This window comes from Ursus arctos, unplaced genomic scaffold (assembly GCF_023065955.2).
Source record: "Ursus arctos isolate Adak ecotype North America unplaced genomic scaffold, UrsArc2.0 scaffold_15, whole genome shotgun sequence".
Taxonomy (NCBI): Eukaryota; Metazoa; Chordata; class Mammalia; order Carnivora; family Ursidae; genus Ursus; species Ursus arctos.
In genome coordinates this window covers 62,993,389-63,008,477 of record NW_026622819.1, presented here as the reverse complement: position 1 = coordinate 63,008,477, position 15,089 = coordinate 62,993,389, and the positions used below count along the sequence as shown (strand labels likewise).

General features: G+C 58.9%; 1 protein-coding gene across 4 annotated transcripts; it reads right to left on the bottom strand.

Moving 5' to 3' along the window:
- Positions 1-86: 86 nt before the first annotated feature.
- GRK6 (G protein-coupled receptor kinase 6) lies at positions 87-15,089 on the bottom strand. Of its 4 annotated transcripts, XM_057312371.1 has the most exons (17): positions 14,915-15,089; positions 11,154-11,249; positions 10,058-10,170; positions 9,863-9,940; positions 9,415-9,515; positions 8,998-9,090; positions 8,829-8,892; positions 8,551-8,691; positions 8,070-8,260; positions 7,239-7,276; positions 7,054-7,143; positions 5,897-6,105; positions 5,679-5,816; positions 2,108-2,245; positions 1,891-2,025; positions 1,698-1,699; positions 87-1,221 (listed from the first exon to the last, which is right to left on the bottom strand). In XM_057312371.1, the coding sequence occupies exons 1-17, from the start codon at positions 14,964-14,966 to the stop codon at positions 1,113-1,115; spliced, it is 1,788 nt and encodes a 595-aa protein (XP_057168354.1). In that variant the 5' UTR covers positions 14,967-15,089; the 3' UTR covers positions 87-1,112. The 4 variants fall into 4 exon arrangements, with proteins under 4 accessions (XP_057168354.1, XP_044244542.1, XP_026366869.1 ...); XM_044388607.3 differs by having other exon boundaries at positions 87-1,699; positions 14,915-15,087; XM_026511084.4 differs by lacking the exon at positions 1,698-1,699 and having other exon boundaries at positions 14,915-15,087.

The window sequence follows — 15,089 nt, the reverse complement described above, 5'->3', positions numbered from 1 at the left end:
CCCTTCCCACTTCCTTCCCTTCTGCGAGGGAAGCAGAAAGACCCCTGGAACACCAGGAGCAAGAAAGAGGCAGGCAGGGCGGCTGGCCAGGTTTGTGCTCGACTGTATTCACTCAGAGACACGTGGCAGCTTACATTGGACAAAATGAGTAATAAAAATTGGCTTTAAATACGGAAAAACCAGGGAGGGCCCTGTAATCCCATGCTACCCTAACACTGGGATCAGGACGGCCATCACAATGTGGGAAGGACCAGAACTGGGGCCTGGGGTGCAAGCACACACACACCTCAGCCTACCCCCTTCACACACACGCACTCACATACACACCCCACAGGCACACACAGGGAGGGATGGATTATTGCTGGGCACATGTGTCTATTGTTAAGAGGGGAGTCTGGAATGTTTGAGAGTCGGCCAGGGACAACCTCCTCCCCCCTTCCCATGGCCTGGGCTGGGGCGTTTCTGCAAGAGGTGTCTTCAGGACAGGGCCCAGCATGAGGGGCGAGGCACCCTGGGAGCTGGAAGGCAGAGGCAGACCCATCTGGGACAGCCTGGGCAGTGGACTGATGGGTCCCAGGGTCAGCCCAATCTCTGGTCACACTTTGGCACAGGCCTAGGGGATACAGAGGCCCCAGATCCAGCTTTGACAAGTGCTGAGAAGGGACAGCATTGGACCCCAGAGGTGGTGGCCTGAGCCCGGGGCAGCAGAGGCAGGCATGAGTCTCACTCGGAGGTCGGCGGTGGCGAGCACAGTGCTGGGGGCTCAAGGGCCTTCCTGGCCCAGTCTCGGCCTGTTCAAGCTGGGCCCAAGGAGCCTTGAGTTTGGCAGTGGCCCTGCTGCCAGCTCCAGGGTGGGTCTTAAGAACGCTCTGGTTGCTATATACATTCGTACAAATACATAAATACAGAAAGCCCCGAGCTCCACAGACAAGAGCTGAAGGGACGCACCTTTGTCCCAGGGACAGCCCAGGTCTTGCCCGAACTCAGCCAGACCAGGGGCTGAGGGGCAGAGGACACCGGGGACAGCTCCGGCTGTGTTCCCCAGGCCACAGCTTGCGTGGGCAATGGGGAAGACCACTGTGCAAAACTGTAAACAGCGCTCGGAGTAGCTGCTACCGCCAACCACCGGTGGGGGCCTCAGGCTGGGGGCTAGAGGCGGGTGGGGAGCTCGAGGCGGGTGGGGAGCTCTTCCTCACTGTCGCTGCAGTTTCCACAGCAATCCTGGAGGGATGGGGAAGACACGGAGGGAGAGAGGCAGAGCGAGTCCCATTAGCCACCAGTGCCACCACCCAGGCCGGCCCTGCCAGGAGCTGCCTGGAGCCATGCTCTGGGCTGGGGGCTCCCCACGAGGGGCCTGGAGCAGCAGCTCAGGCCAGACATGTGTGGACATTGGTGCAGAGGCTACTGGCAGCAGGCTGAAGTAAGAGGGTCCAGGTGGATCTCGGGCTTTGACAGAGCAAGGCCCTGTCCAGACCCTCTCCCCTGGGGATGGTGGAGGCGGAGCATGGGGGGACAGATGGCTAAGCAAGGCTAGCAGCTTGAAGGTGCCAGGGTGCAGGGAACGGAGTAGTTGGGGGAAGGGGGGAGCGGGCACCAGACTTCTTTCGCCCACATCTCGCCTCTGCCATGGAAGGGCTGCCTGTGGCTCCCCGAGGCCGGGCAGCAAGGCCAACCCACGGGGAGCCCACACTGCTCACCTCTGGAAAGAGAAAAGAGGCCGTGAGCCCAGCCGGGGTAGGGGACCGGCGGGAATGAGGCCAGAGACCCTGGGCACACGTGGCACGGCTGGAAGATGCCCCCTCCCAGCGCACGCGGGCACCAGCTCTGCCTCCCGCCCACCGTCCCCTAGAGCCAGGAGAGGGGCCAAGACAGGACAGTGCCGGGGGTTACCTGGCGGCTGAAGAGTCTCTGCAGCAGTCCCTTCTTGGGGGGTGCAGGTGGCTGACCCTTCCAGTCCAGATCTGGCGGAACCGAGCCATCCAGCCCAAAGACATTGAGCTCCTGGAAGCACTCGGTCTCCACCATCTGCCGAAGCACAGGCAGCCGTGAGAGCCGGCTCCGGGGCTGCCCCTCTGGAGCCCGGCCCACCAGCTGGCCAGCTCCTTACCTCATTCTGCCAGGGGATGGGCACACTGCCCGTGGCAAACTTCTGGTAGAAGTCCTGGTCAGTGGGCTCCAGCTCCACACCCTTAACTGTGGAAAACTGTTCGATGTCCAGAACATCCTTGCAATAAATGGCCTGGGGCTGGTGGGGACGGAACAGCAGTCAGACGGGAGCAACAGACTCCCGAGCAAGCACACACGCATGCCTGGCCGCCTACGCGCCCGGGCAGCTCAGCCCCGGAAAGCCCTGCAGCCTTGGCCTGGCTGTGCCCCAACCCTTGCAACTCTCTGATCCGAGTCAGAAACTAGGTACCCCATGCACTTCCTAAGCACAGCAGTCCCTTCTCTTTGAGGCAATTTCCCCTCTGTAAACTGGGGATCATTACCCTTCATTGCTTCTGACTCATGAAGCTACGTAAAGGCCATGCCTCTCCAGGTCGATGGGAGCCGACCTGCTGCAGCCAACCAGCCCCCACAGTGCCTTGGGGAATCAGTGGCAGGTACCCCCTTCAACCACACATGGCTGTTGGGGGTATCACAGGTGAGGTGCGTGCAGGTAGATCTTAGCTGGTCCTTTCATCTGACCATCCCCATGCAGGGCCTGGAACGGATAGGTCCTCTGTTCCAGGATGTCCAATGGCCTGCTCCATCCCCTCAAGCTTCATGGCCAACCAGAGGATTAGAACAGTCCTCCCAACTCCCCACATCCCCGGAAGCCCCTCCTGGGAGCCCACCTCACTCCAGAAGGCCACTGTCTCTTTCATCTTCACATTGTTTTCTAAATCCTACTATTAAGGACGTCAATTAAAACAACATCGTTATGTAAAATGGTACAGCTGCTTTGGAAGACAATCTAGCATTTCCTCAAAAGGTTAAATGTAGCATTACCACATCAGCCAGCAATCCCACTGCTAGGTATACATCCAAGAGAAATGAAAACATATGTCCCCACCAAAACTCGCATGTCAATGTTCATAGTAGAAGAATTACTCATAATAGGCCAAAGTGGAAACAACTTCAATGTCCATCAACTGATAAATAAACAAAATGTGGTGTATTCACACAATGGAATATTATTCAGTAATAAGAAAGGAACAAAGTAGGGGCGCCTGGGTGGCTGACTTGATTAAGTGTCTGTTTTCGGCTCAGGTCATGATCCCAGGGTCTTGGGATCGAGCCCCACGACCCTGGGATCGAACCCCACATCGGGCTCCCTGTTCAGCAGGTAGTCTGCTTCTCCTCTCCCTTTGCCCCTCTCCCCTGCTCGTGCTCAAATAAACAAAATCTTTAAAAAAAAAAGGGGGGGGTGGCGCGCCTGGGTGGCTCAGTCGGTTAAGCAACTGCCTTCGGCTCAGGTCATGATCTCAGGGTCCTGGGATCGAGCCCCACATCAGGCTCCCTGCTCAGGGGGGTGTCTGTTTCTCCCTCTCCCTCTGCCCCTCCCCACCACTCATGTGCTCTCTCTCAAATAAAATCTTCAAAAAAAAAAAAAAAAAGGAACAAAGTACAGGCTACAATATTGATGAACCTTGAAAACGTTATGCTAAGAGAAAGAAGACAGTCACAAAGGACCACGTACTGGATAACACCATTTGCATGAAATGTCCAGAACAGGCAAATATACAGAGACAGAAAGTAGATTAGTGATTGCCAGGGCCACAGGGAGAGGGAAATGGGGAATGAGTGCTAATGGGCATGGCGTTTTTGTTGGGTGGGTGGAAAGGGGTGATGTGAATGTTCTAAAATTGATTATAGTGATGGTTGCACAACTCTGAATATGCCAAAAGCCACTTAGTTACACATTTTAAGTGAGTGAATTATGTTATGTGCATTAAATCTCAACAAAGCTATTAAAAATGACATCAGCATCAAGCTTGCTTCTCATCCATTCCATCTAAAAAGTTAAATTCCGGGGCACTGGTTTTCTAACTTTGAAGACTTGGGGCGGTGGGATGATTTCGAGGTTAAATGAGATGATATGCACTGCAAGCAGGAGTACACCTGATGGGGGGGCCAGCCCTGAGGCAAGCTGCTCTCAGTTCAATCACTCCCAGCAAAGCCCACACCCCAGGGTGCTGGTGAGGCCTACAAGGCACGATGCTTCCTAAGCAACGGCTCCCTAGCTGGCCTCCGGCTTCTACTCACCCCTCCAGCCCTGCCCCCACACCTCGCAAGCCTGCTCAACATTCCCCGAAGGCCCCCTGTCACACTTAGAATAAAACCGTGCGCCTCTCCCAGCCCATGCTCGCTCTGGCCACACTGGCCTCCTCGCTGGTCTATCACACTCGAGGCTTCTCCTTCTCCCTGGAATGCTCTCACCCCAAAACTCGGCACAGCTCTCTCCTTCACATATTTTAGGCTTCTGCTTAACCGTCACGTCCTCACAGACCACCCTGTCTAAAAATACTCCTGCCCTCCATCATTCCCTATCTCCCTCTTAGCCGGATTTATTTTTTTCACACTACCTGATATTCTTTTTCTCTTAGTGCTTTCTTTCGCCATGCTCCCCACTACGACAGGAAGGCAGGACTGGGTCCTGCTGACCTCTTTATCTCAGGTCTGGCACTTACGGGCACTCAGATATTTGTTGAGCGAATCAACAGTCACTGTGTGGGTGACAGCTATCAGCCTGGCCTGCTGGTAAACTGTCAATGCCAGGACCGAGTCCTCTTACACATGGGAAGGGGGCAAGCACCTAACTTCATCTTGGCCAGTCACAATCTTCCCTGTGACTTCACGCACAGAAGCCCGAATTCAGACGGGGGACGATTAACAGGTTGAAGCAGAGCCAAAAGATGAAGCCTGGCAACATTGCATGACCCTGACATGGGCCCTATACTAGGACCTTCTGGTGAAATGAACCAATAAGCTCCATGTTGGACATAAGTTTTAGCTGGGTTTCTGCCACTTGGAATATGAGGACTCGAGGATGTCTCCGCCCACAGAACGCCTGATCCACTGAGCTGCTCAGTAAATGGGTAAGACTCTACGAGGGTGAAGTCCGCACTGCTTGGTGCGGTGCGCAGCCGATATTCAGCTGCCTACCCCTGCAGGCAATGGCATGTTGGTTTTCCTTCAGGAAACTGACCTCCCCCACTGTCAGTGGCTCAGGTGGGCCAGTGATCCAAGTGTGGCCACCGAAGGGCCTCCAAACAATCAGTGGAAGTAAGCGCTAGCCTTAAGACTTTTCTTTTTCCCTTTTAGGACTTGCTTTGAAATGACTGGGCAAGAAGTACACTGTGCCTCCTGGGCTGGCTGAGCTGGTAGGATGAGGACCTGAAATGCTGGGTCCACACCATGGCCACACCCTAGGGGAAGCAGCCAGAAAGTAAAGACTGCACACTGGCCAGTACAGTGGGGAGGGAGAGGAAGAGAGAATTCCTGCAACGTTGTCGGAGCCCCAGATCCAGGGATGCCAAAAGCTTTCCATCTGTGTGAGCCCACTGAATTATGTTCTGTAGGGCAAGCCACTTGAGTTGGGTTTTCTGACACTTGCACTGAAGGTGTGCTGAGCGCGCCTCCAAGAGCCCCGAGCCCCCCTCGGCCCACCCTCAGCACGAGTGGAAAGCACTCACATCAGGCTTGAAGGGCGGCTCCAGCATGCCAGCTCCCAGCCGCTTGAAGTTCAGCTTCTTGAAGAGGGGGTGTTCCTTCACCTCGCGGGCACCACCTCCCCGACACCCCAGGCGCTCAGCAGGGTCCTTGCTTAGGAGCTGTGGCAGGGCAGGGGCGGTCAGGGTGGCCCCGGAGAGGTGCCCGCTGCCCCCGGCCCCAGGCCTGACGGCCGCCTTACCTGGGTGCAGAGCGAGCGCGCCTGTGGGGAAAAGCGCTCCGAGTATTCTTCGGGCACCTCCTTCACCAACCGCTCCACCTCCTCTCGCTTGATTTTCTTTTTCCTCTGCTGGAAGGGGGACTGGCCTGCGATCATCTCGTACAGGAGGCAGCCTAGCGCCCACCAGTCTGGGCTGAATGTGTACCGCTCATTCTTCACCACCTCTGGGGCTGGGCAGGGTGGAACAGGAGTGAGGGCTGGGCAGGAGGGAGGAACCAAGCCCTGGGGCCCTGGGAATGCCCAACACACACCAAGTGGGGTGTTTGTTGTTGTGGCCGCCTGCCGGCAGGCGCTCCCCCCAGCCTGGTAGGGACTTCAGCACATAGGACAGCACATGCCCCGTCAGAGAGCCGATGTGGCCCTGCAGGGGGCCAGTTCTTCTGATTTTTCAAGAGAAGTCAGCAATCCCTGTTTTTAATGTGAAGCTGTCTGGCCTATCAAATGTTGGCAACCCATTCCAATTGTTTTAAAAACAATTTGATTTAAACACAAATATAGGCCACATCAGCCCTGTGTGGTTACCAGTTCGCAATCTCTGGATTTAATACAGAAAGAAGAAAGAAGAAACTCCTCTGCTGCGTGCCCGCACCAGCCAGGGTGGGCACACGGGAATGGCTGCCTCTCCTACCTCTGCACCTTCAAGGCAACGCCGGAGCCAGTACGATTGCTTTCCAGTTGGGCAAAGTGAGGCTGGGAGCAGCAGTACGTGGCCCAAGGACACACCACAGACCAGAGGTGGGTCCTGTACCTGGGGCTCTGTCTGCCGCGTCACACGGTCCCAAGGGGAATACGGGGGCACATCTTGGCACTGCAGATGGGCACTCCCTCTTGGAACCTGGGCAGTTCAGGGGAGGGCAGGACCAAGGCCCTAAAATCAGCCCCTTCTCATCCCTCTCTGGCAGCCACCTGCAAGCCCAGCCAATAGCAGGAGCTCCGTAAGTACTTGGTAAATGAGTGTGTGTTCGCAGGTGTGTGGGGCCCCGGCTGAGTCTCGGTCCTAACTTATAAAAGAGGGATATCAGCTCTTTCTACTCCCCGAGACACAGAAGAGGTGGAGCCCAGCCCAGGACAGCAAGGGGACCCAGGAAGCAAGGGGGTCAGGGTGGAGGGAGACTCACCCATGTAGCCCACAGTGCCCACACGACCCTTGATGGTCTGGCCCTCTGGCACGTGCACAGCCAGCCCCAGGTCAGAGATTCGGATGTGACCTGAATGTGGGTGGAGAAGCAGGGGGCCCACTAAGCAGGTGGTCCAGACCCTGCCCTACTCCACGGCACCCCACCTCTGTGGCCCCCCCACCCACCGTGGTCATCCAGTAGGATGTTCTCTGGCTTCAGGTCCCTGTGGGGAGAGAAAGGTAGGGTCAGACGTTGTTCAATTTGCAGAGGAGCCAGACGGGACGCCACCACCTCCTAGCTCACTCGTCTCCTGGGGTGGAATACGCAGCAAGGTGCGGGAGCCATTTATTGCCAGGGTGAGAGACGGCCCTGCCCTCGCCCACAGCAGCCTCGACCTGAGGGAGCAGCCCAAGGATCTGTCCAGCCAGGACCCTTCCTGGGAGGCCCCAGGCAAGTGGAGAGCAGCCCCCACCTGGGGGGAGAGCACCAGTAGCCTTGCTCACCACTAGTGTTGAGGGAGCCCCACCCTCCCCCCCAACTCTGGTGGCTGACTCTACCTTTCCTGTCAAATGGGGCTACTCATCTGTCCCTTCATGGGGCTGCGGCGAAGTTCAAATGAAATCACTGCCAATGACAAAAGGCAGAGCCGTCCGCTGCCAAGCCCCGCACGCCAGGCTCTGTGCGCTCTACCCCATTATCTCATTTGGGTCCTAAAACCACCTGCGAGGCAGGAATTATAGTCTCTGCTTCCCAGAAAAGGAACGAGGGTAAAGAGCAGGGAGCCGACTGGCCCAGGGTCACACAGAGAGGGGTGACGACACCGGCATTCACGTGAGTGAGCCAGACCCGGAGGCTCTCAAGTGCGGCGGGCACAGCCAAGTGTGGAGCCCCAAGCCCGCGGCCGGCAGGGCTCAAACCGGCTTCTGCGTGCCCTGGCGGCCCTGGCACCCAACCTCTTTCGGCAGCCTCCACCCATGCCCCGCTGCAGTCCCCGCGGGGAGGCCCAGGCCCGCCACCTGTACACGATGCGCTCCCGGTGCAGGTCCTCCAGGCCACAGCAGATCTCCGCGGCATAGAAGACGGCCCGAGCCTCGGGGAAGCCGGCCTGGCCCATGTGGTAGATGTGGAACTTGAGGTCGCCTCCGTTCATCAGCGTCAGCACCAGGCACAGCGCGTCCTTGGTCTCATAGGCATAGGCCAAGCTCACCTGTGGCCGAGGGGAACCGAGCCCTCAAGCAGGAGCCAGGGGCCACCCGGTGGCAAGGCTGGCACCAGCCGCCCAAAAAATCCTTCTCAGTGCCACTCCTTGGGACCCAGCCTGCTCCCCAGGCCTGGTGTCAACACCCCAAACCCGCCCTTCCCAGGCATCTCCGAGGGCGGGAAGGCAATGCCTGGAGGGGACGGGGCAGGGCAGGAAGAGACCTAGCGCGGTGAGTGGGGAGGGCAGCGCAAGCGCGTGACCAGGGGGAAGGGAGGGGGTCTCCTGTCTGTACTTACTACAAACCTACTGTTCACTTTCTCCAGGATCTGCTTCTCATTGAGCGCCATGGCTTCCCCTTTCCGCTTCTTGATCCGCTTCTTCTCCAGCTTCTTGCAAGCGTACATCTTGCCTGTTGCCCGCACCTGGCAGGCACACACCTGGAGCCGAGGTAGACGAGCAAATAGGGACCAGCTGTGCCCTTCCTGGGGCTACAGGAGTTCGGGGAGGGGGGCTGGTCCAGGGCTACTGTACCCCACCTCCCCACTCCATCAGGGGCTCTGGCCCTGCCACTTACCTCACCAAAGCCACCTTTGCCCAGGACCCGGTACTGCCGGAAGGTGTTTTTGGTCACTGGCTGCCTGTGGGTAAGGGATTTCAGAGCAAACACCGGCTGAGCAGGGGCCCAAGGCCCGGGAGACTCCCAGCAACTTGGCCTAGTGTGACCCAGCCCTCAAGGAGCTCACCTTTCCAGCCACTTCCACTGTAGGAAACGGTTGAAGTAGACGCTGTCGAGGTAGTCGGCAAAAGGAGCCACGCTCAGGTACTCGTGGGTCAGCCTGTTGGGAGGGCCGGCCACGGTCAGCCCCTGACCCCCCAGGTTCTCGGCTCGTTGGGCCGGACCCCTGTTATGTGCACGCTCAGCCTGAAAGGCAGCACCCTCGGTCGACCCTCTTGCTCACCCGACCAGGCAGGAGCCACGCACCCATGCAGAAGCGGAAGATGCTACAGAGAGGGAAGGCAACCTGCCCAAGCCCACGCACAAGGCCAGGGTGAGAGGCTGAGCTCCCTCACCGGCTGCTGAGCTGTTCACAGCCTTCCGGGCCCACAGAAGCCCCCTCCTCAGGACACAATTCCAGGCCTGTGGGCAGGGAGAGGCTTACCGGGTGAGCTCCTGGAAGAGGTCTTTGCAGGGCCCCTGCTCCAGCCGCTGGGAGCAATTAGTCACCAGCTGCCGGGGGACCTCAGGGATGAGGTCAGGACCCTAGGAACAGGCAATAAAGAGGTCAGTGCAGGGGGCTCCCTTGGCCAGCTGCCCCCTCCCAGGCACAGACAGCTGATATCTTGGGCCCGGGCTAGGCGCAGCTGTAGGCTAGTGGTATGCCAGCCTGCCCAGTTGCTGAACTCGGTTCCACTGTTACCCCTGAGGTAGGGTGAAGCCGAGCCACTGGCAGGCTGCCCGGCCTAGCCCACCCTCCTGGGCTCCCTGCCCGCGGTGTGCCTGGTGAACCTGGAGCAGCTCCAGGGCCTCTCTGCCCAGGCTGTGGTCATTGCTCTCCCCATCATGGAGCTCTGCCCACTGCTGTCATCCCTCCATCACTGCTCACTCACCGTGTGGCTCAGAAAATTCTGCATTAGCCGCCGCCCACAGGCCTTCCGCTTCTCATCAGGGGTCACTTCATACTCGGCCTGCAGGGTGGAAGGCAGAGAAGCCTGAGGTTGGGGCAAACAACAGGTGTGGGGAGATGGAACACATTTGACCTGGGGACTCTGGACACCCTCAGGGCTGGCCTGGGCCGCACTCACCACTCCATCCAGGAAGGCAATGCAGCGGGTCAGCTCGGGCCTCGTCGCGCAAAACTCTCGGAACAGCAGGCGCCCAATGGGCTGCCGCTCGCACAGGCTGTGGTAGTCACGCTCTGCAAGCAGGGGTAGGAGCTACTGGGTTCCCAGACCTGGAGCCTGCCAGTGGGGCACTCCTGTCCATACTGCCAGGCCCTGGGCCCCAACAGCGGCTTCCAGCCCTGTAGTATGGAAGCCATTATCTCCTTTAGAACCCTTACCACAACACTGAGGTGGGCATTACTCTTCTTTCCATCATAGCTTGGGACTCTGAGGCCCAGAGAAGCCAAGTAATTAGCTCAAGGTCACACAGCCAGGAGTATGGCTCCAGAGCTGGGCCCTCACCTCCCCCTGCTATCTCCTGGTTCACACCACCTACATACGTCACAGTGCCGGGCTTGGGTGTGGTCTGTGAGGTTCCGGCCTGGCCCAGGCTAGGCCCAAACCTGCTGCGTGCCTGGCGAAAGTGCAGGAGGAAGCTGTGGCTTCCGGCAAGCTCGAGGCTAGGCCTCCTTCCCAGGCGGTGGAAGCAGCCATAGTATACTCCTTGCCCACGTGCAGGCTGTCAGAGGGGCCTAGGCCACCTTGGGTGCCGCGCAGACCTGGGGCCTCGGCCAAGATAAGCAGGAACTGGGGTCCTGGCTCTTCAGGTCCAGGTTTTGGTGCTCCCCACCTGCCACTCACCCTGCTCCGGGCTGGGCTGTGCTAAGCACGGGCTTGGGGCTCCTCATACAGTCCACTCGTGGGCGGACTCCAGCCTCCCCTGTGCCCTCTGTCCCTCAGACCCTCGGCCTGACCCTCCTTTGCTCTGCATCTCTCAGACTGCCCCCAATCTGACCCTGCCCTCCTCCCCACATCCACCCACCCCCAACCACCTCAGCTGTCCTGTTTGCACTGTGCTCTCCACCCATCTCAAGCCCCGGAACTGAAACTGGGTTGGGTGGTGCAGCCTCAATCTTCCTGCTCCCCAGACCCCCCAACCCCGCCTGCCCCTCTGCGCCCGGGGTGAGGTCTCAGGGGAGGCTCCCCCAACACCCCCGGGTCTCCACCCGGGCCTCACCGAGGCGGAGCCGCAGCTCTTCACACTGGCTGATGTGGGGGAACTGCAGCATCTGTCGCCATTTCTTGCTTTTGCCTTTCCGATTCCCGCCACCACCTATGGGAGCAAACGGGCGCTGGGTCTCCAGTCCCACCGCTACCCCGCTTCCCTCACCACTTGTGGCATCCAAAGGCCTTCTGGGCTCAGCCCGGGCACAGCCCACTCTAGAAGGCACCTCAGGTCTTCATTCCACATGCTTCAGCATGCTCTTGCTGGGCTCTGGGACACACAAGGTCCCCTGGGCGCTCTTGCTGGGGGCTCCTGGGCTGGAAGATCCAAGAGGGGTGGTAGGGACAGGTCACCGGGAGTAGGAATGGGGGTGGTGGGTATGGAGGGGGGGCTTCCGGGAAGCCTGAGCTGCTTCCTACCAGGTAAGAGTTTCCCAGGGGAAGAAAGTAGAGGACATGACAGTGGTGGGAACTACCTAAGTCAGGGCACGGAAGGGAGAGATTCCAGGACATGGGGACATGCCTGAGACACGCCAGAGGCACAGGACAGGCTAGGTCCCTGGGAAGGCTTCAGGCCCCCATTACCTGGCCCTGTGCCAGAGCTATCAGAGACTCGAACAACGTGGTGCCAAGAGGACTGGCATTCGGGGTGCCCACTGCAGTACCAAGGGCTTCTGTGACCCCGATACCCGCCTCATTTTACCTAGCTGACTCCCTGTGTGTAGCTGCTAAGACTAGACTAGCAGCCTAGGTGCCTACAGAGCCAGACGGGTATGGTAAAAGTGGGCCAGATGTGAGACAATAGGGAGTGGTGGGGAGTGTGGTGAACTGCGCTGCGCATGCCCCTTTCAACAGGGGCAGCTGCAGCTTGGTTGTCGCCAGACAGGAATGCAGGCTCAGTGTGCCCGGCTGGGAATCTGAACTGTTATGTGAAAGACTGGTTCATATTTTTTGTAAAAGCCCACTGCAGCCAAATGAATTAAACATGTTAGAGAGCCAGATGTGGCCCATGGGCCAAGAGGTTAAAAATGGAAGGGCCCGAGTCTTGGAGCCCCACAGACATAGATCTGAATCTCCAATTCACGCTTTAGGCCCATCACTTGCCCTCTATGTACCTCAATATCCTCATAGGCCCTTTGGATCCAAAGCCACCTCTTAAGGTGTCGACAGGGTGACTGGGAGAGTCTGTGTCTAGCATTCTGCAGGGCGGGGCAAGAGGTGGGCCTCAGCTCCAACAACCATGGCAAGCTCAGACAGCCACTTTCCCTTGCCTGACCTCAGTTTCCCCTCGGTTTAGCCAGCCTTATTTCCATCTGGCCTGGCTGAAGGCAGGTGGCACAGGAGAAGGGGCTGCGCCAGGGAGGGGGCAGAGCTGGGTGCCTCCCTGGGTTCTGTGACCTAAGCCACCTGGAGGAGGAAATGTTGCAGGACACCCATTGGGAAACCTGCTAGCAACCCTGCTGCAGGCTGCCCCCAGCATACCCCACAGTCATTGCTCCACTGTGAATGAGCAACAGACCCCCACCCCCAAGCCGGGGCAAGGCCTCCCCAGAAGGGGAACTCCTCCCCCACCCCCACAGGTCCCTCACCCAACCCTCCATCCGCTGGCCTCCCCCCACCAGTTACTTCCTCCTCCCCCTCCTCCCAGCCACATCAAGGCAGCAAGAGTCACATGCAAATATCCTGTCCTGGAACTGCCACCAGAGTCAGTGGGGCTCCTCCCCGGCCTGGCCTAGCCTGGCCCCCTCCCTGTGCCTCTGGGGCAAGGAAGGAGGATTAAACAAGGGCCCCCCCCGCCCCGCCCAGTGCTGCCCCACTTCATCCTCACAGCAACGCTGCTACGCTAGGCACAACCTCAGGAGAAAACGGAGGCCTTGAAACGAGGAATCAATTTGTCCAAGATCACAAAGCCTGGAGGTGCCAGAGGCAGGATTCAAACCCAGCTCCCTAGGACCACAACCCATGCTCCTTTCCAACCCCAAACATTCCACGCCAGTCATCCCAGGGTTCCCAAATCACTTAGGGCCTCAGATCCCTTCGGAAGGTGGCAAAGGCCTGGCCCCAAGCTGTCAGCCAGCTAATGAAGGGATTCCAATGCAGCCAGCCACCTATCACAGGGTTTAGGACCTAGTGACAACCGGGATTTCTTTTAGTTCTCATGTCCCATCCCCAACCATTCCACAAAAAGGGTTACTAAAGTTTAGAGAGAAGAGACTTCTCTAGAAGCATGCAGGTGGGAGGGGCAGAACCAAGTTGGGTAAGGGTTCTCCAGGGGAGGCATCAGTCCAGGTCTGGCCGTACCCCACTACGCCTCACCCACCGCTTGAGGAAGCCTGTCGGGAGATGCCACCCTCCCTGGCCAGGCAAGGCAGTGCTCTCGGCAGGCCTGAGGACTGAACTGGCTACAGCCCTAGGGAGGGAGGCCTGGCCAGGCTCTCCCCACCCCTCCTCCCTAGCTGGCTAGATGACGAGGCAGAACAGACTCGGCAGATGCCCCCAGAGGCTAGGAGGAAGGCCTAGCCCTGAGACTCAATAAAGGACAAGAGATAAGGAAGGCTCTGGGCACTAAGGACCCAGCCTGCCATGCCAACTTCCAGGCAGCACCTTCCAGGGGGCAACACACACTCAGCACGCAGAGGGTTGCAGATGCCGTGCCATCTGAGGGCTCCTCTGGGCTGCCTACAGACTATATTAGGGACATCCTGTGTCCTAGGCCTGGGTCAACCACAGCCTCACTGTATGACTTGGAGGCTAGTCCCTAGTCTGAGCCTGTTTCCACCTGTAAAATGGAGCAGAAAAGTGAAACAGATGACTCAGCCTGGAAGCCCAGCAAGAGTGGAAAATGACAATGTCATGACCTCCCTACCCTAGAGTTCAAAAAAGAAGGGTCTTGTTCACTTGCTGGTCCCCAGCAACCTAGACAGGACAGGGCACAGAATGAGTGTTCCATGATTATGTTACTGAGGTGGACAATGGCAGATGAAGGCCAGACTAACCACAAGGCAGTGAGGGCCAGGTCTGGTTCTGTGTGTTCCCCAGGACTCTCAGAGAGCAGGTGCCTTGTAACATTTGGGGTGGAAACCCTGAGGAGCTCAATACACACTCACCAAACTTGCTCCCTCTGCCAGGCCTTGCACTTACAAGTCCTGCCAGCCCCACATGCTCTCTTCCTTCAAAGCACAGCTCCCACTTATTTCTGTGACCGTTTAGCCCGCTAGACCGTGGGCTTCCTGAGGGCAAAAACCATGACCCATTCGCCTCTGTCCCCAGTGTCCTGAGGGACGGTGCAACATATGTGATCAGCAGTTTCCCCAAACCGGGTGGGCTGTGGTACCGCAGTGGCTCCGCTCATTCATTCTCCCAGCCTTTATCCTGCACCAACTTTGTGCGGATCCAGGCTGGGCGCCAGGGTCTGGGCCTGAGGCACGTGGGGTAGGCTACCCTTTCTTGGGGCATCTTCTCACCTATCACCTGCGAGAGGCCTCAGGCTCTCCAAGGACCCAGGTCCCACCCTTCCCTCTTCCTTCCTCTCTCTTTCCCTCACCGCACCCCCACCCCCCCGCGCGCGCCGCGAGGGCGGTGGCCTGACCCCCGCCCCTTCCTGGGCCCCGGCACCCCGGGGCAGGTGCGGAGGACTACCGGCCGGAAGGGCTCGCCTCTGCGCGGGGTGCGGGGCGCGCTGCCCTAGGGGATCTGGCGACTGGGGCGCCCAGCCGAGCTCGGAGGCCGCGCGCCCGCGTTCCCCGCACCCGGCCGCCTGCTCGGCCGCCTCACCTTCCCGGGCCTTGAGTAGCACCGTGTTCGCTACGATGTTCTCGAGCTCCATGGGCTGCGGCGCCGCCGGGCCCGCCGGCCCGCGCCGCCGGCCGGGATCGCTCGCGGGAGCCGGGGCCGGATGGCGATCGGCGCGGCTCGGCTCGGCTCGCAGTGACCGCGCCGCGGCCTCCCG